The sequence below is a fragment of the Saccopteryx leptura genome, chromosome 12, assembly GCF_036850995.1.
Source record: "Saccopteryx leptura isolate mSacLep1 chromosome 12, mSacLep1_pri_phased_curated, whole genome shotgun sequence".
Taxonomy (NCBI): domain Eukaryota; kingdom Metazoa; phylum Chordata; class Mammalia; order Chiroptera; family Emballonuridae; genus Saccopteryx; species Saccopteryx leptura.
Genome location: NC_089514.1, coordinates 4249627 through 4277193, shown reverse-complemented (window position 1 = coordinate 4277193; position 27567 = coordinate 4249627). Strand labels below are relative to the sequence as shown.

Here is a 27567-nt window from a genome sequence, read left to right as displayed (position 1 = left end):
ACAGGGAACCCCAGCCGAGGACAGGGAGCCCCAGCCGAGGACAGAGAACCCCAGCCGAGGACAGGGAGCCCCAGCCGAGGACAGGGAACCCCAGCCGAGGACAGAGAACCCCAGCCGAGGACAGGGAGCCCCAGCCGAGGACAGAGAAACCCAGCCGAGGACAGGGAGCCCCAGCCGAGGACAGGGAACCCCAGCCAAGGACAGGGAGCCCCAGCCGAGGACAGGGAGCCGCCTGAGACCCCGCGCACCCGGGGCTTCTTCAGAACAGCAAGGTGAGCACCAAACACACGCGGGCGCGTCTGCCAGCCTCGTGGGGGGCTCAGCCAGACCCTTATCTGCTCGGCTGCCTTCAGGTTGGGGTGGCCTTTCCCGCCGGCCCGTCTGGAAGGTACGCAGGGAAACGCGGAAGGGGTGTCATCACCGGGCTTCCCCCTGCGGGGTCCCTCCTGCTCCCCGTCCAGGCCGAAGCGCCCCACCGTGAGGCTTCTGTGCAGAGAGGGGCTTCCCGTTGAGCACACTTACACCCACACACAACAAACACCGAGACATGCAAACGCTAGGAGAGCTGGGTGGGAGAGGTCGTGTTTCACACCAGCGAGGGGCAGTTACAGACGCCGACGGGCGGTGCTGTCCCTCATGCTGAGGGTCTCTGTCACACAAGGGCTGTGAGCGTGTCTGCGTCTCCTCTGTCTCTCACGGTTCCTAGTTGGTCCTCGGTCAGGCACGAAGCACTCTGGTGGCTTTTGGTCCGAACGGGTCCCTTAGGAGTCTTTTTACACCTGCTTGTCCGTCTGCAAAGAGCCCAGTTCAAACGCCGGGAACCGGGACGTCTCCGGCGCCAGGACGTCGGAGAGGAAGTGGATGGCGCCCGCCATGCCTGCAAGGTCAAAGGGCACCCGTTAGGGCGGGGACCGGGAGGTGACACAGTGACCTCTGTCACCTCCTCCTGTGTCACCTCCTCAGGCAGGAGCGAAGGCTCTGGGGAAAGGAACAGGGGACTTTAGAAAGGACTTCGTGAGAAACGAAGGAAGCCCCTGTGAGCGCCCCTTCTCTTCACTGTCTTCTTTGGAAAAACCGGTTTCTGGGCTTTAACCTCGTATCTTGAAACTGTACGGAGATCTCACAACAGACTCGCACAGAACCGCTGCCGAAAGTTACCTGCTGCTCTTGTGATTCCGCCACAAATAAAACTGTCTTTATCAGAGCCCTGACTTTCTGTTCCAAACAAAAAGTTGCATTTTATACCTTCTTCAGGTTTTGGGAATGTTGTTTGCTTTGGCGAAACCCCGACCCACATCCCGGGGTTCCACACTGAGGGGAGGGGCTCTGAAGGAAGGCGCCCCCACCCCCACCCCCTTGTTCTCTCTTGGTCAGGACACTTCCTCCCCTGTTGGGTTTTTGTTTCTTTCGAGGTTTTCTTTTGATGTGAAAATCTACATGTCATAAAATGAAACACAGGTCTTGAGTACCCTTCTGAGTCCCGACGAATGTGCACACCTGAGGACAGCAGCCCCACCGAGACGGGGACTGTCTGGTCTCCATCGCCTCCCCGGGAAGTCCCCGTGTCCCTCTCTGATCACCCCGGCCACCACCCCACCAGCGGCCAGTCTGTTTCAGATGTCACGTGAACGGAACCACACAGCACGCAGGCTGGTGCGCTGGCTTCTTCCCACAGCGTTCCTGTGACTCGCCACGTTTTGTACGCATCAGGGGCCGTTCGCCTGCACGTGGGCGGCTCCCAGCTTCCCTGTAGGGCAGGGGTCCCCAAACTTTTTACACAGGGGGCCAGTTCACTGTCCCTCAGACCGTTGGAGGGCCGGACTATACAAAAAAAAACTATGAACAAATCCCTATGCACACTGCACATATCTTATTTTAAAGTAAAAAAACAAAACGGGAACAAATACAATATTTAAAATAAAAAACAAGTAAATTTAAATCAAGAAACTGACCAGTATTTCAATGGGAACTATGGGCCTGCTTTTGGCTAATGAGATGGTCAATGTGCTCCTCTCACTGACCACCAATGAAAGAGGTGCCCCTTCCGGAAGTGCAGCGGGGGGCTGGATAAATGGCCTCAGGGGGCCGCATGTGGCCCGCCGGCCGTAGTTTGGGGACCCCTGCTGTAGGGTTTCTGTCTGAAGAAAGGGGTCCAGCAGCTCATGTGAGACTCTGGAAACCACCGACCGGCCAAAACCCACTAGAGACAGATGGGGACCCACAACACCATCCGAGGGGCGCTGGAGTCCACCACGCTGAAATGACCTTGCTTTGGTGGGGTGGGTGACCAAGGCCCCCAGATGGAGCGCCTGGTCAGGAGAAAACGCCCCCAGAATGTGCACAAGATCTAAAGACACACTTTAGCAGATCCCTATCACCCTGACAACAGAACCAAAGACAAAAAGTACAAAAAATAGAAAACTATAGGCTAAGGTCCTTCATGAACATGGATGCAAACATCCTCAATAAAACATCAGCAAATACAATTCTGCAATTTATAAAAATAATTGAACACTAGGATCAAGGGAGGTTTACTTGAGATGCAAGGCTGGCTACCGTGTGAAAACTCTATCCAGATTAAAAAACCCCAACATTAACAGGCTAGAGAAAAATGATCTTATCAGCTGATACAGGAAACACGTTTAACAAAATTCAATGCCTGTCTGTTATTTGTTTTTAGACAATATTCAACCTGAATCTATTTCTTCTGAAGTTTATTTTGGAATTAGTATAAGATGTGGCTCTATCTAGCCTGACCTGTGGTGGCGCAGTGGATAAAGCATCCACCTGGAATGCTGAGGTCACCGGTTTGCAACCGCCGGCTTCTCTGGTCAAGGCAGATACGGGAAGCAGCTACTGTAAGTTGATGCTTCCCACATCTCTCCCTGCTCTCTCTCCTCTCTCTAAAAGTCAATAAGTAAAATCTTTTTTAAAAATGTGGCTCTAAAGTAATTAAAAACTAACCTTTGCCCTGATTTCTGTGGCTTATGTTGCAAATCATACAATTCACACACACACACACACACACACACACACACACACACACACACACACACAACATGCAGAGCAGACCAGTCTCTGCAGAACTGCTACTTTGTCTTCCTGAATCATATTCTACATACAGGGTGGCAGAGAGCAGACTGCTAACGTGTCTGCTGATTTCCTGCCTTTCCCCTTGTTCTTCAGAGCTTTCTCGGATACTCTGTTACTACTTTTTCCAACTGCTATTTCTAAGTACTAATGCTTCTTAATTACGAATATTAACAATTCGTACTTCTTCACATTTTCTAAGTACTAATGCTTCTGAATTACAAATATTAATAATTCATACTTCTTCACATTTTCTAAGTACTAACGCTTCTTAATTACTAATATTAATAACTCATACTCCACATTTTCTAAGTACTAATGCTCCTGAATTCTGAATATTAATAATTCATACTTCACATTTTCTAAGTACTAATGCTTCTTAATTACTAATATTAATAACTCGTACTTCACATTTTCTAAGTACTAATGTTTCTGAATTACTGATATTAATAACTCGTACTCCTCCACATCACTGAAGTCGCACCCGTCCCCGGGAGTCTAGGAGTTGCCCCCTGGCATGTACACGGCGCTGCAGAGATGCGGGAGTCGCCCCTGGTATGTAAGGACGCTGCAGAGATGTGGGAAGGGAGCATGCTATTTCCTGCAGAGATGCGGGAGTTGCCCCTGGTATGTAGGGGCGCTGCAGAGATGTGGGAAGGGAGCGTGCTATTTCCTGCAGAGATGCGGGAGGCGCTCCTGGTATGTAAGGACGCTGCAGAGATGCGGGAAGGGAGCGTGCTATTTCCTGCAGAGATGCGGGAAGGGAGCGTGCTATTTCCTGCAGAGATGCGGGAGGCGCCCCTGGTATGTAAGGACGCTGCAGAGATGCGGGAAGGGAGCGTGCTATTTCCTCCGTTGTCAAGCAGCAGACACTCTGTGCTCTGTCCGCATATTTACTGCAGAACAGATCCCAGAATAGCCGGGAGACACTCACAGGAGCACTAAGTGGGTCCAGGGAAGAGGCTCAGTGTGATTTCCATCAATAAGCGACTTTGCTTGTCATCATTTTATAGCTGTGGCGTCATCACTCAAGTGGGTCAGAGGGGCGGGTGGAAGCCGCGCCTGCAACCCCCGCCCGCCGCCCTTACCTTCGAAGAGAGAGTAAGGTCTGTCGGGGACGCGGCACCCGTGGGCTCCGTACTCCAGACACCACTCTGCAAACTGAGGAGAGAGGTTCTGTCTCAGACGGAGAGCTCACCCGGCACACGGGCAACAAACAAGCCACGACGGTGAATTCCCGAGGTCACGGCAGGGAGGTTCTGGGCACTGGAGAGGTCAGCAGCGTGGGCTCTGGGCCGGACTGCGGGGCCACCGCTGCTCAGTGCCAGGGGAGACCTGTCGCTAGGACATCACGGGAGCTGAGCCTGGGTCGGGAGCAGTCGCCATGTGGGCTTCAGGGGCAGGGATTCCCGATGGGAGAGCCAGCGACACAGTGCTCCCCGGCTGGGGCGGTGTGCTGCGGGTGGCTGCAGGGGGTGGGGAGGACGAGGAGGGTAGGGGTGGGTGTGGGAGGAGGAGGACGAGGAGGGTAGGGGTGGGTGTGGGCGGAGGAGGACGAGGAGGGTAGGGGTGGGTGTGGGCGGAGGAGGACGAGGAGGGTAGGGGTGGGTGTGGGAGGAGGAGGACGAGGAGGGTAGGGGTGGGTGTGGGCGGAGGAGGACGAGGAGGGTAGGGGTGGGTGTGGGCGGAGGAGGAGCAGGCGGGCTGAGGGCAGAGCTCTGGGCCTCAGGAGTGGGGGGGTCTCACTCGGCGCAGCAAGAGGCCAGCACGGCCCTGCCATGTGGACGTGGGGGCAGCAGGGGACAGGAAGGGGCCCTGCCTGCCCTGGGCTGTGCACACGCTGCTGGGACCGCGCCGCCCTGACCTTGCAAGCCCGGTAGAGGTCCCTCCTGTCCTGGGTGAGGTGGTACAGGGACAGGAAGGCGTAGCCGTTGCCGGCTGCCCCGTGGCAGACGCCGTAGCCCTTCCGCAGCAGCCCACGCTGCCAGATCACGTCGCCGCACTCCACGGCGTCTTTCAGGTACTTCTCCTCCTTGAAGACCTGCACGGTGGCACACGGGCCGGTGCTCAGGGTGCTCCGGGGAACGGTCCGCCCAGCGTGTCCCCTCCAGCCGGAGACCCAGCCAGCACCGGCACCAGGCCCTGGGGACTTGGGCCCCACCAGCCGCCCTCCCGCGCCCACGTGTCCCCGTCACCCTCCGGGCCCGCCGGGCACGGACCTTGTACGCCTGCATCAGCATGTGGGCCACGCCCGGGGCACCGTGGCACCAGTGCACCAGCCGGTCCGTCTCGTTGCTCAGGGACGACGGGTAGTTCCCGGATCGGAACCGTTTGTGGCGCACGTAGTCGATACTGGGCTTCACCATCTCCGTCAGGGTCTCTTGGTCCACTTTTGCAGCTGGCTTTAAACAACAAAACAAGACATTGATTTTTTTCTAAAACCTGACCTGCGGTTTCACACTGTGGGCACCAGGGGGCAGTGCAGGGGCTCTCACTCACCTGCATTAACATGTAGTAAATGCCGGCCATGCCGTGGGCCGCGCCCACGTACTGCTTCCTGTGCCACTGGTACAGCAGGGGACAGCGCTCCGTCTTCCGTTCCTCCCTCGACAAGGCCTTGCCCGACTCCACAATAGCAGTGACCACCTACAGGGGCAGACGAGACCGCTGAAGCCTCAGACAGGTCCACGTGTCCTGGTGCGGTCTGGCAACTGAGAACCCGTGAGCAGGGAGCAGCCTCTGCTGTCTCTTCTGTACGGTAGTGACCCGGGCAGGGAGAAGCGGGGAGACGGAGCAGAGCTCTGTGTGCGGGAGAGGCGGAGGGAGTGGGCTCCGCATGGCGTGCGGGCTTCCGTGACGGCACGGGAGAACACGGACTGGCTGCCGCATCCTGACTCCCTTCCCGCTCGGGCGGCCGTGCTCCGAGTATCAGCTGGATGTCTGGCCTGAGCCCAGCCGGCCGGCGGTCACCTGACTCGGCTCGGTGAGTGGGGGTGAGTGGGAATGACGTAGGCGACCACCTGTCTTGGTCTTAGAAAGCCAGCAGCCCACGCCCCTCCATGTCCTTCCTGTGCCCACGCGCGGGCGCTCCACTGGCTTTGCCGCGCACACAAGGGCACGGCCTGGGGTGTGGCCAAACAAGACCGAGGGGCCTGCTCCCAGGACTGCGGCCGGTCCAGACATCCACGAGGGAGAAATAAACGTACTATCTGTTTGAAGCTCGGGTGGTTTGACTCTAGCAAGAGCAGCTGAATGGATACAGGCCCGAGGGCAGTACAGATTTTTAAAAATTCCTAGAAAGGACAAAAAGGGGCTATTTATTAATTCTACGTGAAGCTTTAAGACGGTCCCGTTGCCCAGGAGCAGGCCCAGCCTCCCCTGTGACTGCTGACAGGTCTGGGTGGTGGGGAGGCAGGACTCCCGCAGCTGGCGGGGACCCCACTGTACCTCTTTGATAGCGGCCTCGTCCACGGTGCCGGGCCCGATCTCTGTGTTCAGGTAGAGCAGGGCGTACAGGTACCCTGCCCGTCCGTAGAGCAGCTCGTCGGGGAGGTCCGAGTCCCGGGCCACGACGGTTCTCTGCAGCTGCAAGAGTCTACCGGACAAGAGCGTGTCACACCTCCCCGAGCTGGGGATAGCCTCTTCCCTTCAGGAATGACCTGTGGTTTACTTGTCAATTAAAACTGATTTTAAATAACACAAAAAAGAATCCAGAAAACAACAATGTCTCCACTTCTCTAATTCCTTTCCCAGAAGTCACAAGGAGCAACAAAACATCTCTGTCTTTGAAATGTCTACTTGTCTCTGTTCTAAACCATGTAAGAGAAGATACTCAGTTTTGAAATCCAGAATTAGAAGAAAGTGACTTAGAATCTAAATGAAACGGTAGTAAAATGGAGCCCATGGTTGGGGATTAGCCTGAGTTGCTCTCATCTTTGAGCAAACATTACAAACTAGCAGGAGCCAGAACTCCCAGACCCTGGGAGCCAGCCCTGACTTCTGCTTCTTCAGAAACCAGAAACCAGTAGATACAAAAAAGTTAATAGTAACTGTTCCAGGACAACTGAACCTGAGAATAATGGTTACTGTAACTCTCAGGCACAGAAGCTAATTCACATGCTCTGAAAGCAAAAGAAACATGCTTCTTTCCCCACAAACTAAGGCCAACACAGCTTGGGTAGAAAGTGGACACACAGGATCCCACCACTCTGCTCGACATTCACACACAAACCTCTTCACTTCCTTGAGAGGTCTCTCTGTAAATGTAGAAAAATTAAAAAAAAAAAAAAAGACTTCCTTTCTGAATCTCTTTCCACAGCAAGACCCACAGCAGAGAACTTGGAGAAGACACTTCCCGTTGTAAACACTCACTTTGTGATGCACTCCCGGGACTCACAATCACTCTTGAGTTTATGGTACACCACAGCCCCCACGGCCAGCGGCCCCGCATCTCCGCACAGGAAAGTGACCCTGCGGCCATTCAGGTTCCGAAGTGTCCTCTTTACGTAATCCAGGGACCGGAGCAGGTAGGTCTGGTCACATGTGACCCGGTACAGCTGCAGGTACAGAAGGGCTATGCCTGGAAAACCCCCACCCCCAAGAAAAGCGTTACTGCCTCTCCCTTTTTACCTTGGGGACAGGATCGTGCAACTGCACGAACTTACAGAAAACCCGACATTTCTCAGAAGCAACATCAAAGAAATGACGGAGATAAAAGACTCAGAGTAGAAAAAAACTGAATACAAGTTTAAATACATGACCGTGCTAACTGTTCTGACACAAGTGATTCAATACCTCCGAGACAAAGGAAGACAGAAGACTTCCCACTCATTTCCATTTACTTTGAATTCATTTTAAGCTTTTATTCATTCTCTTGTATATCTCAAGCTAACTTGTATCTTTTTTTTTTTTTTACGTCTCATATAATCATTACATCCTATATTATCCCAAATGAAACGAATTACTTTTCTGAATTTTATACACTCTTCTTTCCAATTTTTCCAATTTTTTTTTGTGTGGGTGACCATCCAACCAGTGAGTCAGCCTACCGTGACAGGACAGCCACCTGCCGCAGGGGATGGTACAAACACAAGGGATGAGGTTCATGCACGACCCAGCCTCCCTATTTTAGAGGAAAGAACAGATCCAGACACTCAAACAGACTAGAGAAGGACCTTCTTCTGAACATGTATGGAGGATGACCCACGTCGCTTCTACAAGATGCACGCTCTTCTGGGTTTCAGAAGTCAACATAAGAGCTAAGGCAAGTAGGCCCTGGCCGGTTGGCTCAGCGGTAGAGCGTCGGCCTGGCGTGCGGGGGACCTGGGTTCGATTCCCGGCCAGGGCACACAGGAGAAGCGCCCATTTGCTTCTCCACCCCTCCGCCGCGCTTTCCTCTCTGTCTCTCTCTTCCCTTCCCGCAGCCAAGGCTCCATTGGAGCAAAGATGGCCCGGGCGCTGGGGATGGCTCCTTGGCCACTGCCCCAGGCGCTAGAGTGGCTCTGGTCACGGCAGAGCGATGCCCCGGATGGGCAGAGCATCGCCCCCTGGTGGGCAGAGCATCGCCCACGCGTCGCCCCTGGTGGGCGTGCCAGGTGGATCCCGGTCTGGCGCATGCGGGAGTCTGTCTGATTGTCTCTCCCCGTTTCCAGCTTCAGAAAAATACAAAAAAAAAAAAAAGAGCTAAGGCAAGTAAAAGATGACTTTATGCTATTATACTAAATGAAGGGGACTACAGAACACAGTATTGCAAAAAGTGATGGGTGATGAGAAGGCCGGACAGAACACTGGACGTCTGAATTCAGAGGCTCTGATAGTCTGTTCTTGGTCTAATAGCCTCCGATAGTCTGTTCTTGGTCTAATAGCCTCTGATAGTCTGTTCTTGGTCTAATAGCCTGGCCTCACTTCTATTATTTTCCATCTCGCTTCTTAAGTTTCCGTAGATGGGTGGCTGCTGCTCCTTGGATTCTATCCAGGAGATGTATTTCCCTTTCACATGAATTCTTACGATTGAGACTCTCGTTTTTGATAGAATTCACCAGGAGAGCCATTAGTTAGTTCCTGGGCTGGTCTTTGTTGGGAGAGTTTTGGTTACTGATTCCAGCTTCTTACTCATGATCGGCGAGTTCAGATTTTCTGTTTCTTCACAATTCAGTCTTAGTAGGTCAGACGTGTCTAGGAATATATCCATTTCTCCGGCGTTATCCAACTTGTCGGCTTAGGATTGTCGCGGCAGTGTTTCGTGACCTTGTGTATTTCTGTGGTGTCAGTTGTAAGGGCTCCTCTTCCATTTCATGTTTTATGTATTTGAATCTCCTCTCTTGTTGTCTCAGCTCGTCTTGATAAAGGTTTGTCACTTCCGGTTAGGGCTAGGGTCACGCTCTCCATCCCGTTTTCCTCTGCCCGCACCAGCATGCCGTGCCCACTCCCCACTCAGATATCCCCTCGGAAAGCGGAGGGAGGGCGGGATAGGTTTTGCCTCCCGCCCCGCCCTGCCCCAGGACCTTGGCATTCCCCACCTGCTGCCCCCGGGGCCTTCCCAGTCACTCGGGATGATGCTCCTTCTTCAGCCCACTCTGATTTGTATGTGTCTGCTACCTTGCAACTCTGCTAGGGAGATTAGCTGTGTGCGTCACTTGTCCCCTTCTTAGAGGGCACAGTTTCAGGAGGGAGGATAGGGAGGTATGGGTCTAAGTAGATTCCTTGTATCTAGGCTGTTCTTTGATTAAACTATAAAGACTTAGCAAAACAAAAAAGGCTATAAATTTATATGTCAATTGTCATTAGTAATCATCATGCCGCAGTCTAATCCCTCAAAACAAGGCCTGTCTTTTATTTCTTTTTTATTCCCCAAATCGCTAGTAACACGTTCTGGCTACACGGTAAAGTAACAAGAAGGGCTGTAAAGACTAGTTATAAGGCAAGCTAATTTTAAAATTAAGTTTTTTTTTGATGTGAAGTGTATTACTGGTTGCTTAATTATCATCAAAATAAAAATAAAAATCTTTATGTGTACAAACGAGTCAAATGAGTACAAGCAGTAGGTTAAACAGTTATTACATAGAACAAACTAGAGAAATCACACAACTACAACTTCTCCCAAAGATCAAAGCAGCAAAAGCAACAAGCAAACAACAAACTGGGCATGTTCGCTCTTAACACCCATTCTCGCAGACGGCCACGTGGCAGCTCAGATAATATTACGACATGCCACATATTAACAGTTCAAGCTTCCAGGCAGAATTTCTTTAGAAATGAAATTCCAAAGCATCTCATCTATGAAGACTTCACTTACAGGGTCTACAACGTCACCATTTTATGAGAGAAATCAAGTTTCAAGGCCACGTCTTCCCTGTCACAACCGCAGACGAAAGCAGCCCACTTAGGTACGCCCCCCACCGCGCCCAGTCTCACCTGTCCAGCCGGTGTAAGCGGAGCAATCGTGGGGGTCGGCTGTCTTCAGCCCTTCTTCCATTTGCTGCAGGAGATCTTTGATTTTGGTCTGGATCCGCCTCGCGAAATTCTGAGCGATCTGAGAACCGAAAGGAGACAGCATCGTAGACGGCACCGGAACCAGGACAGTGTTATTTATAGGTTGTAAACACTCTACGGGTCTAAGCCTCAAGAACGCAGCAGACAGAAGTGACATCACCTGGCCCATTTCAATGCTTCATTGGTTGGAGAGTGCACCCTGGTTTTATAGGGTGAGTTTTTAGATGAGATAATGCTCTGTGTAAACTCTCAGTCTTAGGCAGGATGACAAAAATAAGTTGCAGAAACCAAAGGGGGGGGACCATTAAAAAATGGTGGATTTCATCACACAAACATCTCTAACTTCTGCAAGTTAAGAAGATAAGAAAGATGGTTTATGCCTGACCAGGTGGTGGCGCAGTGGATAGAGCATCGAATTGGGATGCAGAAGACCCAGGTTCGAGACCCCGAGGTCGCCAGCTTGAGCGTGGGCTCATCTGGTTTGAGCAAAAATCTCACCAGCTTGGACCCAAGGTCGCTGGCTCAAGCAAGGGGTTGCTCGGTCTGCTGAAGGCCCGCAGTCAAGGCACATATGAGAAAGCAATCAATGAACAACTAAGGTGTCGCAATGCGCAACGAAAAACTAATAATTGATGCTTCTCATCTCTCCGTCCCTGTCTGTCTGTCCCTATCTATCCCTCAATCTGACTCTCTCTCTGTCTCTGTAAAAAAAAAAAAAAAAAAAAATTACTCATGGTAAGAGCCTTTCTTATAAAAAAAAAAAAAAAAGAATAAGATAAGAACAATGGTTTAAAAGTTAACAATTGGCCCTGGCCAGTTGGCTCAGTGGTAGATAGAGTGTTGGCCTGGCATGCGGAAGTCCCGGGTTCGATTCCCAGCCAGGGCACACAGGAGAAGCGCCTATCTGCTTCTCCACTCCACCTCCCCCTTCCTCTCTGTCTCTCTCTTCCCCTCCCGCAGCCGAGGCTCCATTGGAGCAAAGATGGCCCGGGCGCTGGGGATGGCTCCTTGGCCTCTGCCCCAGGCGCTAGAGTGGCTCTGGTTGCGACAGAGCGATGCCTGGGATGGGCAGAGCATCGCCCCCTGGTGGGCAGAGCGTCGCCCCCTGGTGGGCGTGCTGGGTGGATCCCAGTCGGGCGCATGCGGGAGTCTGTCTGACTGCCTCCCCGTTTCCAGCTTCAGAAAAATACCAAAAAAAAAAAAAAGAAAAGTTAACGATGAAAACTCCCAGACAGAAACAACAGCATGGTGGTTACCAGAGGAAAGGGGCACACTTGAAACCTACATAATTTACTAACCAACATCACCATAATAAATTTTATTTTAAAAATATAATATAAAACCTCATAAATAAAAAAGACCAGAGCAATACAGAAATACACCTAAAATTATCAATGTACCTCACACACACACAAAATCAAATGTCGAGCATATGGAAAAATGGTCAATCACTTAGCAATTAAGGCAATGCAAGTAAGTAAAAGCACCATAGTTTGCCCACCAGATGCATAGATAATATTTAAAAGCTGTTATGCACCAATATGGCTGAGAGCGAAGGAAACAGGTATTCTTGCTCATTGTTGGTGGCCTTTCTCAAGGGAAATGTAACAGTGTTCTTCAACATGCAGTTGTTCAGAGTTTTCTGTCTTTGCTGATTTTTGAAAAATCTAGTTGCTATACCAACTGCTGAGGCGTATTAAAATTCCCGATCAGAACTGTAGAAATGTCTATTTCTTCCTGTGCTTTTTTTTTTTTTTTTTTTTTTGCTTTTGTGCATTTGGTAGTTCTGCTATTAGGTATAGACAAATGTACAATTGCTGTATCTTCCTCATGGACTGACTCATTATCATAATGAAATGTCCCTCTGTGGGACAATAGAGAAAATGCTTTCATGTAATCAAAAAAAAAAAAAAAAAAAAAAAAAAAAGAATGCATTGCACTATGTAAATAAAGTCTAAGAAATAAAAAAAAGAAAATGCTTTTATATTACTGCACATTTAGAATTTCCAGGGCAAATTTTATTGAAATTTGGGGTTGTGGATTAAAAGCAAACCTTAGAAATCAAGTTATAAGTGAAAAGAAGGTGTGAGAACTGGAGGCTGACTTAACCCTGGGGGTATCTATCAGCTTACATTTCAAAGGGGAGTGAGACCCTAAAACTGAAGACAAGTGGGTTTATATCTTTCATAGAAAGGTTCATTTCCATTCCAAAGACTTAGATGAAGATAAACTGAATGATACTTTCTCTGAAGGGGAGAGGATACAGTTGCCTCTGTATAAAAAGACCTTGTCTTAAGTACTGACAGTTCCTTACATGGAAATAAGGTCACATTCTGAAGTTTCAGCAGTTAGGACACGGACATATCGTTTTGGGAGACAGTTCAACCCACAATACCTTCATTTTCACGAAATTTTATGTCTCTCAAAACATGCAGAATTTGATATTACCTATCTTAATTACATTCTTAATATGTTTAAGAAATTAAAAATGTAACAATCAGTCGGTTCTAAAGTATCTGTACCGAAGACAGTGGAACTCTTAATTCACATCCATTTTATCTCATTTTTATGTAACGAAGAAGCATCCTTTCCGTCTTTCACCATCGCAGTTCCTCCTCTCTTGCATGTTCAAGAACAGCGCAATTTCCACGTCCCCTCCCCTTAAGCGAGGACTCACAACCACTGGCACGGTTCCCCACCCTCACTGCCACGGAGATAACACTAGCCCCTTTAGTACGTGTGTTTTCATTTTCTTTTCTATGAATCAGTTTGGTATATATCAACACTTGAGGCCAGAAATCACATTTGCCAGATACAAAGGGGGAAAAAGAAAGAAAAAACAAAAAAAAGTACTTTCAGAATCAGTGTTTCAGGTAGAAAATGAATTCCAACTGCTTCCGTCTCTTTACTGTTCCCAGGGAGACGCAAATGGTGGCCAGGAATCTGTTTCAGTTGCCTTTCCCTAAATGTTACAGTAGCCTCTTTAAGGATAATATTGAGACACCAACTAATTATAAGTATGAATGATGGATTTTTTAAATGCTTACACAGCATTAAATATAATATTTATGATAAAAAGTTTGAACTCTAAGTCACCAATATAACAGATATGTGAAAATAGAAGAAATGTAGAGAAAAATCAGTATGGACGCATGAATTCTAAACCTTAACCCCTGTAATTTTCAACAGGAAGAAAAAGGGGGACATTTACTGAGGGCCTACTAGGTACCGCAAAGGCAGGTGGCCAGGCAATCTGCATGCTTTATCTAGTGCAATCACTGACATCCATGTGAGTTATCATCGCATATAAGGGGGAGGGTAGATTAGGGCAGTCAGTATCTTTCTATACTCCGACCAGTGGCTCTTTCAAAACTGCCGCCTTACTTCTGGCAAACTTACACCTTTTGGAATACAAAACACACTGGGAACAGGGCGGGGAAAGGGGATTTAGAATCCTGAGGTCAGTGCAACAATAACCTACTTGGTAAACGTAAGGTTTTTCCAAACACGGAAACAGTTACGCTGATGTTCCGGTCTTCCTTTATTCACCATAAATACCAATAAAGGAGATCTTATTCTAAATGGAGTCAGGAAGCCGTGAAGAAAAAAAAAATTGGATACTCTACCCTTCACTGCGGCCTGCACAGCGACCGAGAAGGGAAGAAAGGAATTAAAAATAGAGGAGGGCATTTTTTCATGTAGGAATTTCATCCCCTGCTTTTGAAAAAAAGGAGGAAGACCCCCTTCGGCCCCAGCAACAGCCCTGACCACCCCAACTTTCATCTCTGGTTCTCCAACGAACCTTTGTTCAAAACAACCCTTTCCACTTTCCCTGCCAACACCTAAAAACAGCTGACCTCCCGTCTCTTTCGACTTGCCTGTCACTACCAGGCACATCCTGCATGTCTCCAATTGCAATTCCTCTGCCTTCCCCAAATAAGCTCAGCTTCCTGAGCTTGCCTCAGTTTCCCTCTCGGTTTAGGTCCGCTACTAACTTTTCTCCATGACACCCCACGTCCAACCCCTGGGCACACAGACAAGAGCGATTGAAATGACAACACTGCTCAGGAGAGATGCTTTTTTTCTTTTTTTTTTTTTTTGCGGTCAATTCCCAGGGCAGCGGGCCAGGCTCAGGCCTGGCGACACCGTTGGCCTCGGAAAAACAGGCGCAGGCGACCAGCGGGTAGTTTTGCGCGCGCAAGGGCATCGGTTGTAATCACATCTGCAGACACTTGCAAATGCCCAGAAGAAGAGCGCTCCGTCCCCTCACGGGCACGAGGGAAGCGACCCATACACCAGCGGTGCACAGTCAGTCGCCCAGGTCTGTGGCCAGAGGACCCAGCTGGACACCTGCGAAGGCGCGCAGGCGCAGACACGTCCACGCCCCCAGCCCTCCCAGACCCGGGCCCAGGCCCAGAGCGCGTGGATGACGCCACTGCGCAGATGGGCGGGACGATCTACGTCATCGCGCAGGTGGGCGGGGCGGGCGGACGCTACCATCACGTACGCTCCCCCCACCCCGGCCCAAGGCCCGGTCGGGGCCGGCCGCCGACTCACCTTCCCGTCCTCGTGGAAAGGAAGGCCGAGCCCGTCGGGGCTGGGCGGGGGGCGGGCGGAGCCCGAGTCCTCGGCCCCTGCGGCGGAGGCGGCGGCCTCGTAGTCCGGGAAGGGGTTGGGGAACGCGCGCTCCTCCATCTCGGCCTCCGCGCCCAGGTGCAACTTGAGCCGCTTGGACATGGTCTCGCCCATCGCCGCCGGGGCCGGGGCCGCGCGGTACGGCGCGCGCGCGGGGACAAACCTCCGGCGCGAACGCGCGCGCGTTCCCCCGCGGAGGGGCGCTGCGGGGCTCCGCTCAGGCGGCCCGGGGGCCGGCCCGGGGCGCGCGGGAATCTCTCCGCCGGGTCTGCGGTGTCGCAGGCGGCCGGCACATCTGGCTGCAGCCGGCGCGCTGCACGTGGTGCCCGCCCGGCCGGACGCCGTCCGGGCTGCGGGGCCCCGCGGGGAGTGCCCGGCGGCTCAGAGCCCGGTCACGGCGGCAGGCGCGTCCCTCCGCCGCCTACCCGGGGCGCGGGGCACGCTCCCGCGGGGAGACCTGGACGGAGAGCCCGCTGTCATTCCCGGGGCTCGCGCTCCCCCGACGCGCCGTCATCCACCTGCATTTTCTCCTGCCGGGCGGGGCCGCCGCCGCCGCCGCCCTGGCCCCCGGAGCGCCGCCCGCCACCGCCTCGTTGTTCGATGTTAGGGAAATAAAATCTCTTCTGGAAACAAAATTGCAAAACAACCCCAAACCCGGCCAGGGCGGTGTCTCCCGAGGGGCGCGGAGCCAGCCCTCCCGTTCATCACCGTTGGGAGGGGGGGTCTGGAGGAGGAGCCACTAGCCCTGGTTTTTGTTTTTTTTTTTTGTCTTCTGTTTTATTTTCAGCCCCTTTGTTTGGAACAAACGGATATCTTTGTTAACAACACAAAATGTGAAAGCATACTTAATCATCCAAATATTTAATTGACCCTAAAGAGTCTGCCAATATTAATTTAATTCCCCGGGAACATAATGTGTATAATAAAAGGACACATGCAAATAAATGTCTTTGCGTTTCTATAAACACAATATGGCTAATTTAAGTCTATTGGTTCTCTTCTTGTTTTGTTTTTTTTTTTTAATTATTTGGAAACAGATGCAACGATTTTTCCTCCTTAGGGAAAATGATCTTATTTTACACCCCCTACCCCACCCCACCCCCGCCAGTTAAACGTTGATTGAAGGCCAGATGGCACTAGCTGATGACAAAATAGAGATAAAAAAAGATCGTTTCTGTGCTCGGATTCCGAGTCAGTGAGTGAGACGGGTTAGGACTGCTATACAATGTGGTGTGTATACTTTTCTGGAACCCAGCAAGGGATCTACTGATAGGACCTATAAAGTGACGGCCAGTGGAAAACAGGTCCGAGCACAGGGAAGGACCAGTCCTCCTCCTCCCTGAGGCCTGGCCTCCCCCTATGGCCTGCCTCACTGCCTTGCCCAGTGCGCAAGCCTGAGCACCAGAGAAAATCACTGTAGAGGGATTACTCAGCATAATGGCCTGAGGGCGAAAGGAAACAGCGGTTAGACGCTGAGCTGTAGGGCGGCTCACCTGTTGAGGCAGCATCCCTGAGGGTCTGCCCCCCCCCCCCGAGGGTCTGCCCCCCCCACCCCCCCACCCCCGTTTGGGGCCTGACTCCCAGTCCTGGGGTCCGTCTCTCTGCCACCCTCTGGAAAGGACATTTCCTCACTACCTCCAAATGTTCCGGCCTTGTGGAGGAAATTCAATCCTAACAACTGATCCTCACCTGCCTTAGGAGTGTTAAACAAAAAATCCTTCACAGCCAAAGGCTTTTGGGAAAGAAGGCTGACTGAGCCAGATGACAGTCAGGAGAGGCCTGACTCCTGCAGCGTAGAGTCTGAACCACCAGCCCCAGGGCCCGGAGGAGGAGGAGGCAACGGGTCCACCACCCAGGAGCTGCCGGAGCTCTTTCATACAATGAGTTTGCAGAAAAAATAATGTAAGTTTTTTTTTTGTTTTTTTTTTGTATTTTTCCGAAGCTGGAAACAGGGAGAGACAGTTAGACAGACTCCCGCATGCACCCAACCGGGATCCACCCGGCACGCCCACCAGGGGGCGATGCTCTGCCCCTCCAGGGGGGGGGCGTCGCTCTGTTGAGACCAGAGCCACTCTAGCGCCTGGGGCAGAGGCCGAGGAGCCATCCCCAGCGCCCGGGCCATCCTTGCTCCAATGGAGCCTCGCTGCGGGAGGGGAAGAGAGAGACAGAGAGGAAGGAGAGGGGGAGGGGTGGAGAAGCAGATGGGCGCTTCTCCTGTGTGCCCTGGCCGGGAATCGAACCCGGGACCCCTTACACGCCAGGCCGACGCTCTACCACTGAGCCAACCGGCCAGAGCTAATGTAAGTTTTTTAAAAAAGAATTTACTTTGGCTGGAGATAAGGGACGGGGGGGAGGGAGTTGTGGGTGGAAAAGGGTCAAAGAAGAAATTAGAAGGCCAATAAAAATTCCTTGAGACAAACAGAAATGGAAATGCAACATGCCAACTCTGACAGAAGGCAACACAAGGGTTCTTAGAGGGAAGTTCCTAGTGATGAATGCCTCTGCTCAGAAAAAAGAAAGATCTCAAACAACCTAATTGTACACGTCAAGATACTAGGCAAAGAAGAACACTTAAGGGCAAAGTTAATAGAGAAACGAAATAACAGAGGTCATAGTCTACACTTTACAATATTTTCAAATAAGAATATTCGAAGAGAATGAATTTTGCTTCGAACATGGACCCAACCTCGCCTTCTGTGGCAAATGGTTTGTTGCTCAAAATATTTGCCCCCCCCCCCCCCCCCGCGGCCTCCGCTGAAGAATTAGAGAACCTCGCTCTGCAGGACTCAGACTGGGCATGTGACTGCCTCGCACCAATGAAGAGTGAGTGACAGGTGTCACTCCAAACCCTGGTGGTCTCCTATCCCTGATGGGATGGAGTTTGTCCTCTGGGTCTAGCAAAATGATGGTGTGGAGCAGACAAATGTTTGGCCCCCCGATGGCTGTGAAATAGAACCAAGAAACAATCGTGTGTTGCTGACACCCCTCCGGTTTGTTGTGCTGCTTGTGGTGGCTGTTACTTCAGCACGAGGCCACCCAGCCTGACCAAAGCGTGCCCAGCGGTCTCTCCCAGGACTCTCTGATATTAACCTTTCATTTGAAGATTCCATTTTGCTGCCTGGATACTCTGTTCACTGCCTTTGGAGACGGGCAGGGTTGTTCTTTCCTTGGTTCTCCCAAGCCCCTCACGCTTACCCCGCAAGGCTCAGTGCTAGTTCCGTCGTCTTTAGGAACTCCTCCGCGCTCTCACAGCGGCTTGGTGTTGCTTCTCTCTCTCATCTGGCCCTCAGTAAAACCCCTTATTTTTTCCAGCATGTGTGGAAATGGGGACTCAGTACACAGCTAGGATGTGGCAGAAGCAGAGATGGCACCTGACTGTGGCCCAGGGCCCATCAGGGACCAAACAGAGTGGGTCTACAGGGCAAGCTGACCATGGCCCATACCAGCAGTAAAAGTCTCACGTTTTAGATAATACACACCCCTGCACACTTCCAAGTGCAAAAATTAAAGGGAGCGGCACTGGGCAGCCACAGGCTGGCGTGGGTGGGGCGAGGCTCTGCTGTCTGCAGCTCATTGCCTCCAAGGGCTCAGACCCCAGGAAAGACTGTCCTGTGCGGTCACATGCGCGGGGAAATTCCAGCTAGCTCCGTCTCCTTCACCCCAGGTTTCTCCCTGGTCTCATGGGAAGTTGAAAGCCAAGATGAAGTAGGTGGGTACAGGGGAGTTTTATTGCTTCTGCACCGGGTGTGGACGGCTCTCGTGCCCAAACCCGGGCAAGCACATGTGATTGATTTCCATGGTCCCCCGGAACACAAGACACCTGGCGGGCACCGCAGACTCTGACTCTCTCTGCTCAGTCTTCGTTCTGCAACACACCACGGAGGCCCCGGGGGCGGGGGGCAGAACCACTCGTACGACGTCAGGAAGTCACTAGGCGGAACAGTTGGGGCTGGAATTCAGCTTCTTCATGTCTGAGTGAGTGCTGACACGTCACGGTGCCATTTCTGAGTCTTGAAGATGAAACAGCGGCCTCATCCTTCATGTGGTACATGCCACCGTCTACCAGCAGAGGGCACCCTTCACCTGTCGGCGTTTCCCAAAACTTGAGTGTCTGGTCCAGGCATTGTGAGGAACGCCCCTCATAATTAGTACCGGTGTAGTTGATCAAATATAATATGGTTATTTTGCATCCACGGACAGTAAGGATAGACACTGAGTATTTGAAGGCGTTGGCTTTGTGAAAAAATCTGAAACATTCCACTGTTCTCTCATGTGGAGATCGATGCATCGGAGACAGTGGACACTCACTGGAAAACCAGATTTCGACAAGAGTCCGGGCTGGCTGAGCACAAAGAGGTCCCTGAACGCCTCTGTCCCCGTGCTATGATGCGGGCACGCAAGCGCACCACCCCACTGAGCCTGCGATCAAAACAGAAGGCAGTGATCGAACTCGTTCCCTCTTTTAGAACAACTTATGCTCCCACGTTGTGACAATAGACGCCGTCCCCAGCGTCGCTCCCCGGACAGTGCGGTGGCGGGAGCCGGGGGTGGGGTGGAGGTGGGGGGGGGCGGGTGATAAGAGGACACCTTGCGGGACTGTTGTGGGGCTGAAATGACCCGGTAGGAACGTCAGCACCATCCTGATGCACGGTCAGTGCAGGGGAGAGGACCTGTCTCCAGGTGAAGCCCCTCGGCAATTAGGTTGGGTCAGAGTCCATCGGTTCCCCGGGCTTGGACTCAGGATGAAAGGAGAGGGCGCGGGCCTTGACCACGAGCCAGCGGCTTGGCCCTTGACTCAGGTGGGTCACTATCGGATGCGGTGTGGAGCTGTGCCACGAACAACGTGGGAGTCCAGGGGTCCGAGGCCTGGACTCCGTGCGTGGGCGCGTGAGCCTGTGTGCACGCGGGTGCTGTGCGTGTGCATGTGTGTGTGTGCGCGCGCGCGTGCGGGCACCGGGTGGGGACAGTGGTTTAAGTGGCGGAGCTCTTTCGGGTCACACTGGGTGGGACGAGAGGGTGAACCTGCAGGTGGCGCTGTCGGTCAAGCCCAGGTCTCTGATTCCAAGTGGGATGCCAGGAGTGACCTCAGGAGGCACCTGCCCCAGAGGTACCTTCCTCCCTCTCTGCCCGCACTCCCCTCTGCTCCTCCTCTCCTCTCCCTTCTCTTTCCCGGCTGCCCCCTCCCTTCCACCGCCGATGTCCACGGGTTAGCAAGGCTGTGAGTGAGATGTGGAATCACAGGGCATGGTGACCAGATAAGGACAGAGGCCTGGCAGTGAAGTAGGCCGAGCGGCGGTGGTAACTGGAGGTTCGAGTGCACAGCTTGCTGCTGTTTATTCTTCCGTTCAGGGGAGGCAGGGCGGGAAGGGACGGGGGTCAGGACCCTGGGGACTCACACTGCCGCCTGCAGGCAGCTCTGGGCAGTGCGGCTGGCACCCCGTCCAAGCCTGGAAACCTGGTCCCCAGCCAGGAAGAATCCCCCAGCACCTGTGTGGACAGCATGGGCTGGAGACAGTCTCCACACCCCTGTTTTCATCCACTGTGGCCAGGCCTAGAGAGAGCTCCCCAATCTCTGGCGGCTCCAGCAGCCACACCTCAGCATGCCCTGAGCCCAGGCCTGACCCGACCCCCCCCCCCCCCAATAACGGCCGCAGTGATTCCGATACCCGCCTAGCCCACCCCCAACAGGCCCAGCTCCACACCAGCTCCGCGAGGGGCGGAGACTCCCGGGGGACGCCATGGGTATCCGGGGTAGAGGGCTGACGTGGCAAACCCTCATTACAAGGTCCTCGACGCCTTTTCCTGTGTCCCTGAATTCCTTCCTGGAGTCAGCAGCCTCACCTTTCCCGCTTCAAGTCCGTCTGCCCGCGTCTTCCTAGACTCCGGACCCCGTGTCTTTTCTTGTGCGGAACAATTTCTCCCTTGGACACTTGCATCCTTCGTATTCACCCTCGTCTGACCTAACAGGGACTCTCCGTGGAACTGACTCCCCTGCACCAAAGGCTGCTGGTGGCAAAGATGTCTGAGCTCGTATTTTTTTCAGAAATACTCCGGGTTTCTAACCGGGCACGTGGCCACCCAGAACAGACTGCATTCTGCAGCCCCCGCGTCCCGGGGAGGCGTGGCCGTGGGCGTGCGTCATGCCAAGGCGGTGCAAGTGGATGGAGCGTGGACGCGACTTCCGAGAAATGTTCTCGGGAGCAGGCACACGCCTTTCCTGCCTTTGTCTTCCTTGTGCCTGGAATGTGGCTGTTTTGACTGGAAGTAGAGCAACCATCTTGGGTTAAAAGGCGGGAACCCTTGCCCTGAGTCCAGCCGAAGAGAGAAAGTAAGGGCCCCTGGCGGATGATTACAGATTTTATTTAAATTAGAGGAAAATCTGTTTCCCTTACTGTATTCTTTTTTCTATATGCATTATTTTTATAATCAGAAAAGAAAAAAACTCCTAAAATTCCACCAGTGGAGGCCTATTTATACTTTTGCTTTCTCATAACAGTTCTATTTTTTTCATATCAAAGAAAATAAATAGAATAATTGATAATGTATATATTTTTTTGTAAGTGAAAGGAGGAGAAGTAGAGAGACAAACTCCTGCAGGCACCTCGACTGGGATCCACCCAGCACCCCAGCCTGGGCTGACCTAGCTGTCCTCAGTGCCTGGGCAGATGCTTGAACCCATCGAGTGGAGGCAAAGAGTGAGAGAAGGGGGAGGGGGAGGGGAAGAGAGAGAGAAGGGCGAGAAGTGGGGAGGGAGAAAGAAGGGGAGAGAGAGGGGAAGAGAGAGAGAAGGGGAGAGGAGGGGAAGAGAGAGAAGGGGAGAGGGAGGGGAAGAGAGAGAGAAGGAGAGAAGGGGGAGGGAGAGAGAAGGGGAGAGGAGGGGAAGAGAGAGAGAAGGGGAGAAGGAGGAGAAGAGAGAGAGAAGGGGGAGGGGGAGGGGAAGAGAGAGAAGGGGGAGAGGAGGGGAAGAGAGAGAAGGGGAGAGGGAGGAGAAGAGAGAGAGAAGGGGGAGGGGGAGGGGAAGAGAGAGAAGGGAGAGAAGGGGAAGAGAGAGAGAAGGGGGAGGGGGAGAGGAAGAGAGAGAAGGGGAGAAGGGGAGGAAGAGAGAAGGGGAGAGGGAGGGGAAGAGAGAGAGAAGGGGGAGAAGGGGGGAGGGAGAGAAGGGGAGAGAGGGGAAGAGAGAGAGAAGGGGAGAGGGAGGGGAAGAAGAGAAGCAGATGGTCACTTCTCCTGTGTGCCCTGACCGGGCATCACACTTGGGATGTCCATATGCCAGGTGGACGTTCTGTTCACTGAGCCAACTGGCCAGGGCAACAGAATTCTTAAATAGTCCATTGTTTTGGTAAAATAAATAAATAAAAAGATGTTGGAATGCTGGTAGCAGAGGTTAGATTTACGCCCCTGACTTCTTCCTGAACGCTTCATTCGGAGCCTCACACTTAGCCCATCCTGCGTCCTGTCAAACGTCTGAGCTTCGAGATCTTCTCCCTTGATGGCAGCAGTGGGGGGGGGGCAAAGGTGACAAAGACTGGGGGGCCCTCAAAGGGTGGGGCTAGCGGGGGGGGGGGGCTACTCAGTTCTCTTCCCTGTTCCTGCTTTTCGGGGAGCTGATACAGGTTCCCGTCCAGAGAAAAGGTGGCTGGTTCCTGGGCCTTGAACTCACTCGCCGTCAACTTGGACAAAAACAGCGAGAGTGTATGAGGTGCTCTGCCTCCTCTTCCTGGAGCCCAGCCCCAGGCTCAGGGCCAGGACGCTGCTCCTTGCCTCGGGGGCAGGACTGGGGTTGGGAAGGCTGCCTACATGCCGGCCCCCAAGTTCTGAGGCCTAAACCGGTTGGAATCACCCCCCAGGGGACAGTGGCCCAGTTCTCGGATGGTGCGGGCGGCCTCCTGTGTTTGCCATCTTAGTGGGGCGTGGAGAGGTCCCTTTGCCCACGCCTTCTCCGTTACCCTCCGGCCTGAGTCCCGATCTGAGAGGAGGTGGCTTTGCAGCCCTGCCTGATGGTTTAACCAGAGCGGGGCGGCTCTTCCTGTGCCAGCGTTGCCTCTGCCAGGACTTGGGGATTCGGAGACGCCAGTCTCGGCAGACTCAGAATAGAAGTACGCCCCCGCTGTAAACAACGGGAGAGGCTCCGGTTCTCTGGTGCTTCTCGACCTCTTGACCCAAAGCCGTTCCATTCACAGAACCGCCTCTCCTTCCATTGTCTCGGCCACACCGTAGCTATTAGGTAACGCGCAGGGACTGTTGGGCCAGCAGCCGGGTGAAGAGCCGGTCACTTGCCGAAGCTCACAACCCCAGGGAGAGACAGTGACGTGAGGGTCCAGGTCGGAGGGACACAGCGGACGTCAGTGTGGGCGTGTGGCTAAGGAAGAGGTTAGTTTGGCCGTGCAGGAGGATGTGGAACTTGATACTGGAGGTGGCGTGGGAGTTAATCCCCCCGGAACGATGGGGAGGAAGGTCGTCCCAGGCAGATGAAACGGCTTCCGGGGCTGACGTGCCAGGCGGGGATGGCTGCCGGGGCAGCTGAGGGGTGGTGGTGGTGTGTGGTTCTGGAAGACAGAAGTAAACAGGTAAATGGGTAAGCATCTGCGGGCCAGAAGAAGACGTAGAACAAAGACCACTGAGGCCTGACCAGGCGGTGGCGCAGTGGATAGAGCGTCGGACTGGGACGCAGAGGACCCAGGTTCGAAACTCTGAGGTTGCTGGGCTGAGCGTGGGCTCATCTGGTTTGAGCAAGGCTCCCCAGCTTGAGCCCAAGGTCACTGGCTTGAGCAAGGGGTCACTTGGTCTGCTATAATCCCCCAGTCAAGGCACGTTTGAGAGAGCAACCAATGAACAACTAAGGTGCTGCAATGAAGAATTGATGCTTCTCATCTCTCTCCCTTCCTGTCTGTCTGTCCCTATCTGTCCCTCTCTCTGTCTCTGTCACACACACACACACACACACACACACACACACACACAACCCTAAAAAAGACCACTGAGGAGTGAAGGTCCCCACGGTATGTTGGTGACGTGTAAGGCAGGAAAGGGGGTCTGAGGACTGCCTGTGCTGACCCAGGACGGTGGCGTGGGGGGGGGGGGAGGTGGCCCTGGGCGTGACCCACGTTCTGCCTCATTGGGCACAGTGTTTTCTGGAAGGGGACTGGGGAGCCAGCGAGCTGGCACCCTCGGGCACATGCCCTAAGGAAGGAATTTTTAATCCGCCGCAGGCTGCATATGTATCAAAATCAGAACAAGCCTTCCAGTAGAAGAGGTAGCTGGGAATTTCGCAGACTGACGGGAGACCTCCAGGGTTGGGGGGGACTCAGCACAGCGGAAGGAATTGCAGAACTCACAGAACCAAAGAAAATACTAACGGCTTCCCCGCATAGAATAAACAAAAACAACAACAACAACAAAGTCCCACCGCCAGCGGCAGTATTCTAAGTATTTAACCCGTGGCGTGGCCTGGGCATCGGAAGGGATGCCGCGGGGAGGCAGGGATGCTACCTACAGCAGGTCCCGCTACACCGGGCCCCGCCCTTAGCCGACCGGATCCCACAGCGTTTATCCCTGCGAGGGCGTCGGCGGGCGGTCTGTGCTCTCCCTGCTTCCGGGTGACCCGTGTAAGTGTCCGCACTGTGCCATGTCCATCTTCAGTCTGTATTTATCAGTTGGCGTTTGCTAAGGAAGAACGCCCCCTTTGCTTCTTTGTCTTGCAAATTGGCAAGGACTCTCGAGCTCCCATTGTGGATCCTGCTCATCACTGACCTGGTTGCTCACATTGTTACAATACGTGGTTGCTCACATTGTTACAACCATCTCTCTCTCTTTCTCGCTAACAGCATTTTTTTTTTAACCTTCGTCTTCATTTGGCCTTTGCCTGGAATAAAGTGAGTTTGTTTGGCAGTTTTCCTCAGTCCAGGAGATACTCTGTGTTTATGTTATTTTATAGTTTCAGCCCACGTTCGAGGGAAGAGCTTGCTTCCACGGGTTATTGACCCCACCCCGTCCAGTCTAGGTTATTTTCAATAACCTAGAAACTTTCCCTCCGCAGAGGTGAGGTTGCTGAACCCTCCTTGGCCGCAGAGGTGAGGTTGCTAAACCCTCCTCGGCCCCGATGTCGGACCAGGTGTCTATACTACGCCGACGGCCACGTGGCTCAAAGAGAACTGTCGAAGGGAGCCCGCCCTCACGACGTCTGAGTTGTCCAGGTGACAACGCCGGAAGCCCTTCAACAGGAACAACTCTGGTTCCTGTTCCTGCCTGTTGTTCCTATTTTTACCCTTTTGTGTATTTTTCTCCATTGTTTATTCTTCGGTGACGATGAGCACGGACAAGGATGCAGAAGGGGCGTGTCCCAGCCCTGACGCATGCGGACCCCTCCCAGGCACTGGCTCCGGGGACCTTCCCCACCAGCCTGCGACCCCTCACGGGCCATCGTTCGGAGTCTGCCCCCGGCTCTGGGGAGTTTTCGTCTCTCAGACAAGAGCCCGCACAGGGCTGAGCAGAGAGCTGTGTGGGTGGCAGCTGTCCGGCGAACCCGGCACGGGGCGCCCGTGGGGGCGGCTGGCAGGGGGCCACGTCCGGCCACAGCGACAGGGGTCGTGATGGGCTCCGCCACGAGGTGGACGGCCCGCTGCTTTCATGGGTGCCCAGGCAGAGGGAGGCAGCCGGTCCACGTGTCTCCCCGTTCTGTGGAGTCACTGTCCCTTCTGTGTGCTCAGGGGCAGGTGTGGGAGATGTCACGGGGTGACCGGGGGGAGGGAAGAATAGACGAAGTGCTTCAGAAAGGACCCGGCTGCCCTGACATCCCGTTCTGCTTGGGGGGGGGGCACTGCCAGCCAAGGCTTCGCAGCGCCCCGACCTCTGTGGGCAGAGCCACCCGGCCCTCCCTCCTGTCACCTCGCCGAGAGGCTCCTGCCTTCAGAAAGCCAGCTAAGCCTCGGGCCAGAATGCCAGCTGCAGCCCTGGGGTGTGGGTCTAGCACCCCCAGGGCACCGGTGGCTTAGCGCTGCTGCGGGAAGACGGTTGGCCCGCGGCCCCCTCTGCACCTGCCTCCCTCCCCCCCGCCCCTCCTCCCTGGCTTTCGGGGCTGGACAAGGGAGAGGGCGGCAGGGCAGGTGGAGGCAGCTGGCGCTTTTATTCCTCCCGACACTGCTCAGTGTTCCGTGGGAGTCGCTCAGTGAACCTCCGTTCCCCAGGACTTCGGTGTGAGACCCATTCCCTCATTTCCCCTGGACTGGAACTCGGGGAGCTGTCTGTTCTTTGAACCTACGCTGCTCCCCTACCTGTAGGGAGAGAGTCTGATTTTCCATCGTCCTGCGCGTCCCATGGGGGGCCCCTTGTGGCCTGTGGCTTTCCTCGTATCGGGGACCAGGCTGGGGCACATAGGCGGTCTAGACATTATTTACTTCCCGTAGACGAAATGGCTGTGCTTGTCTATTAAAAAGTCTGATATTCCCCCCCCCCCCCCAGATGAGTCCTTTAAAAACGGTAAAGCCTCTTTCCATAAAACCACTTGGCACTTTTAGCGAGGACAAGAAGCGCCCCGTCCTGCCAGGTGTCGGTCTCATACAAGCGTGTAAAAATCACACATCAACGGCTCGCCTGGGACCCAGCGCCCAGGAAGCGCTCCCTCGGGTATAACCCAACTCGACACCCTCCTCCTTCCGGGAGCGGGAACCACGGTGGGCAAAGCAGCGTCTCCCTCCGCCCGCGAGCAGCGTGGCGTGGACCTGGAGCCTTCCTTGGGCTCCTGTCCCCCAGGCAGGCGTGATTTTTTTTTAAGCGAGTGACACTGTCCAGGGTCAGCTGTATAGACAGCATGGAAGCGGGGCAGGACTCAGCTCGGGTCATCACGTTGACATCCCCCAGGTCGGTGACCCTAACAGCATCTCTCAGCGTGAAAGCTACTCGGGGTCCCTGGGTCAGGGCTCCCTGTCTGTGAAGTGGGAGCTCTCTAACCTTGGCTGGATGTATAAAGGCACAATTCCTGCGTCCCGCGTGGGCCAGATGCTCGGGGAACGGCAGCAACTGGACCCAGATGTCTCTTTCTGTTCGCTGAACCCTCCGAAGGGGCACCTGTATGCCTTTCTTGTATTAGGGACAGAATGTCAGTTCCGGGGGACTTCAGAGGCGGGCGACCTTAGGGACCCTCTGGTTCAACACCCTCGCTGTAGAGAGAGGCGGGATCTACCCAGGGTCACGCCCTGCGGGGAGGGTCAGAGCCCAGGTGCGGTCCTGGGATGATGAGGAGGAGGAGGTGTGCTCCTTGTCCACCTGTGAGATGACGCCACATGGACTGACTTGTGGATTCCACTGTCCCTGGCGTCCCTAACGTCCTAGAAACGCCTCCCAGCCCCCCCACCC

At 53.6% G+C, this 27567-nt stretch overlaps 1 protein-coding gene across 1 annotated transcript; it reads right to left on the bottom strand.

The window, feature by feature from the left end:
• Positions 1 to 566: 566 nt before the first annotated feature.
• Positions 567 to 15933, bottom strand: LANCL2 (LanC like glutathione S-transferase 2). Its single transcript, XM_066354010.1, has 9 exons — positions 15139 to 15933; positions 10504 to 10621; positions 7462 to 7669; positions 6538 to 6685; positions 5590 to 5736; positions 5310 to 5492; positions 4955 to 5131; positions 4179 to 4251; positions 567 to 877 (listed from the first exon to the last, which is right to left on the bottom strand). Exons 1-9 carry the CDS (start codon positions 15328 to 15330, stop codon positions 774 to 776), a joined length of 1350 nt encoding a protein of 449 aa, XP_066210107.1. The 5' UTR covers positions 15331 to 15933; the 3' UTR covers positions 567 to 773.
• Positions 15934 to 27567: the final 11634 nt, after the last annotated feature.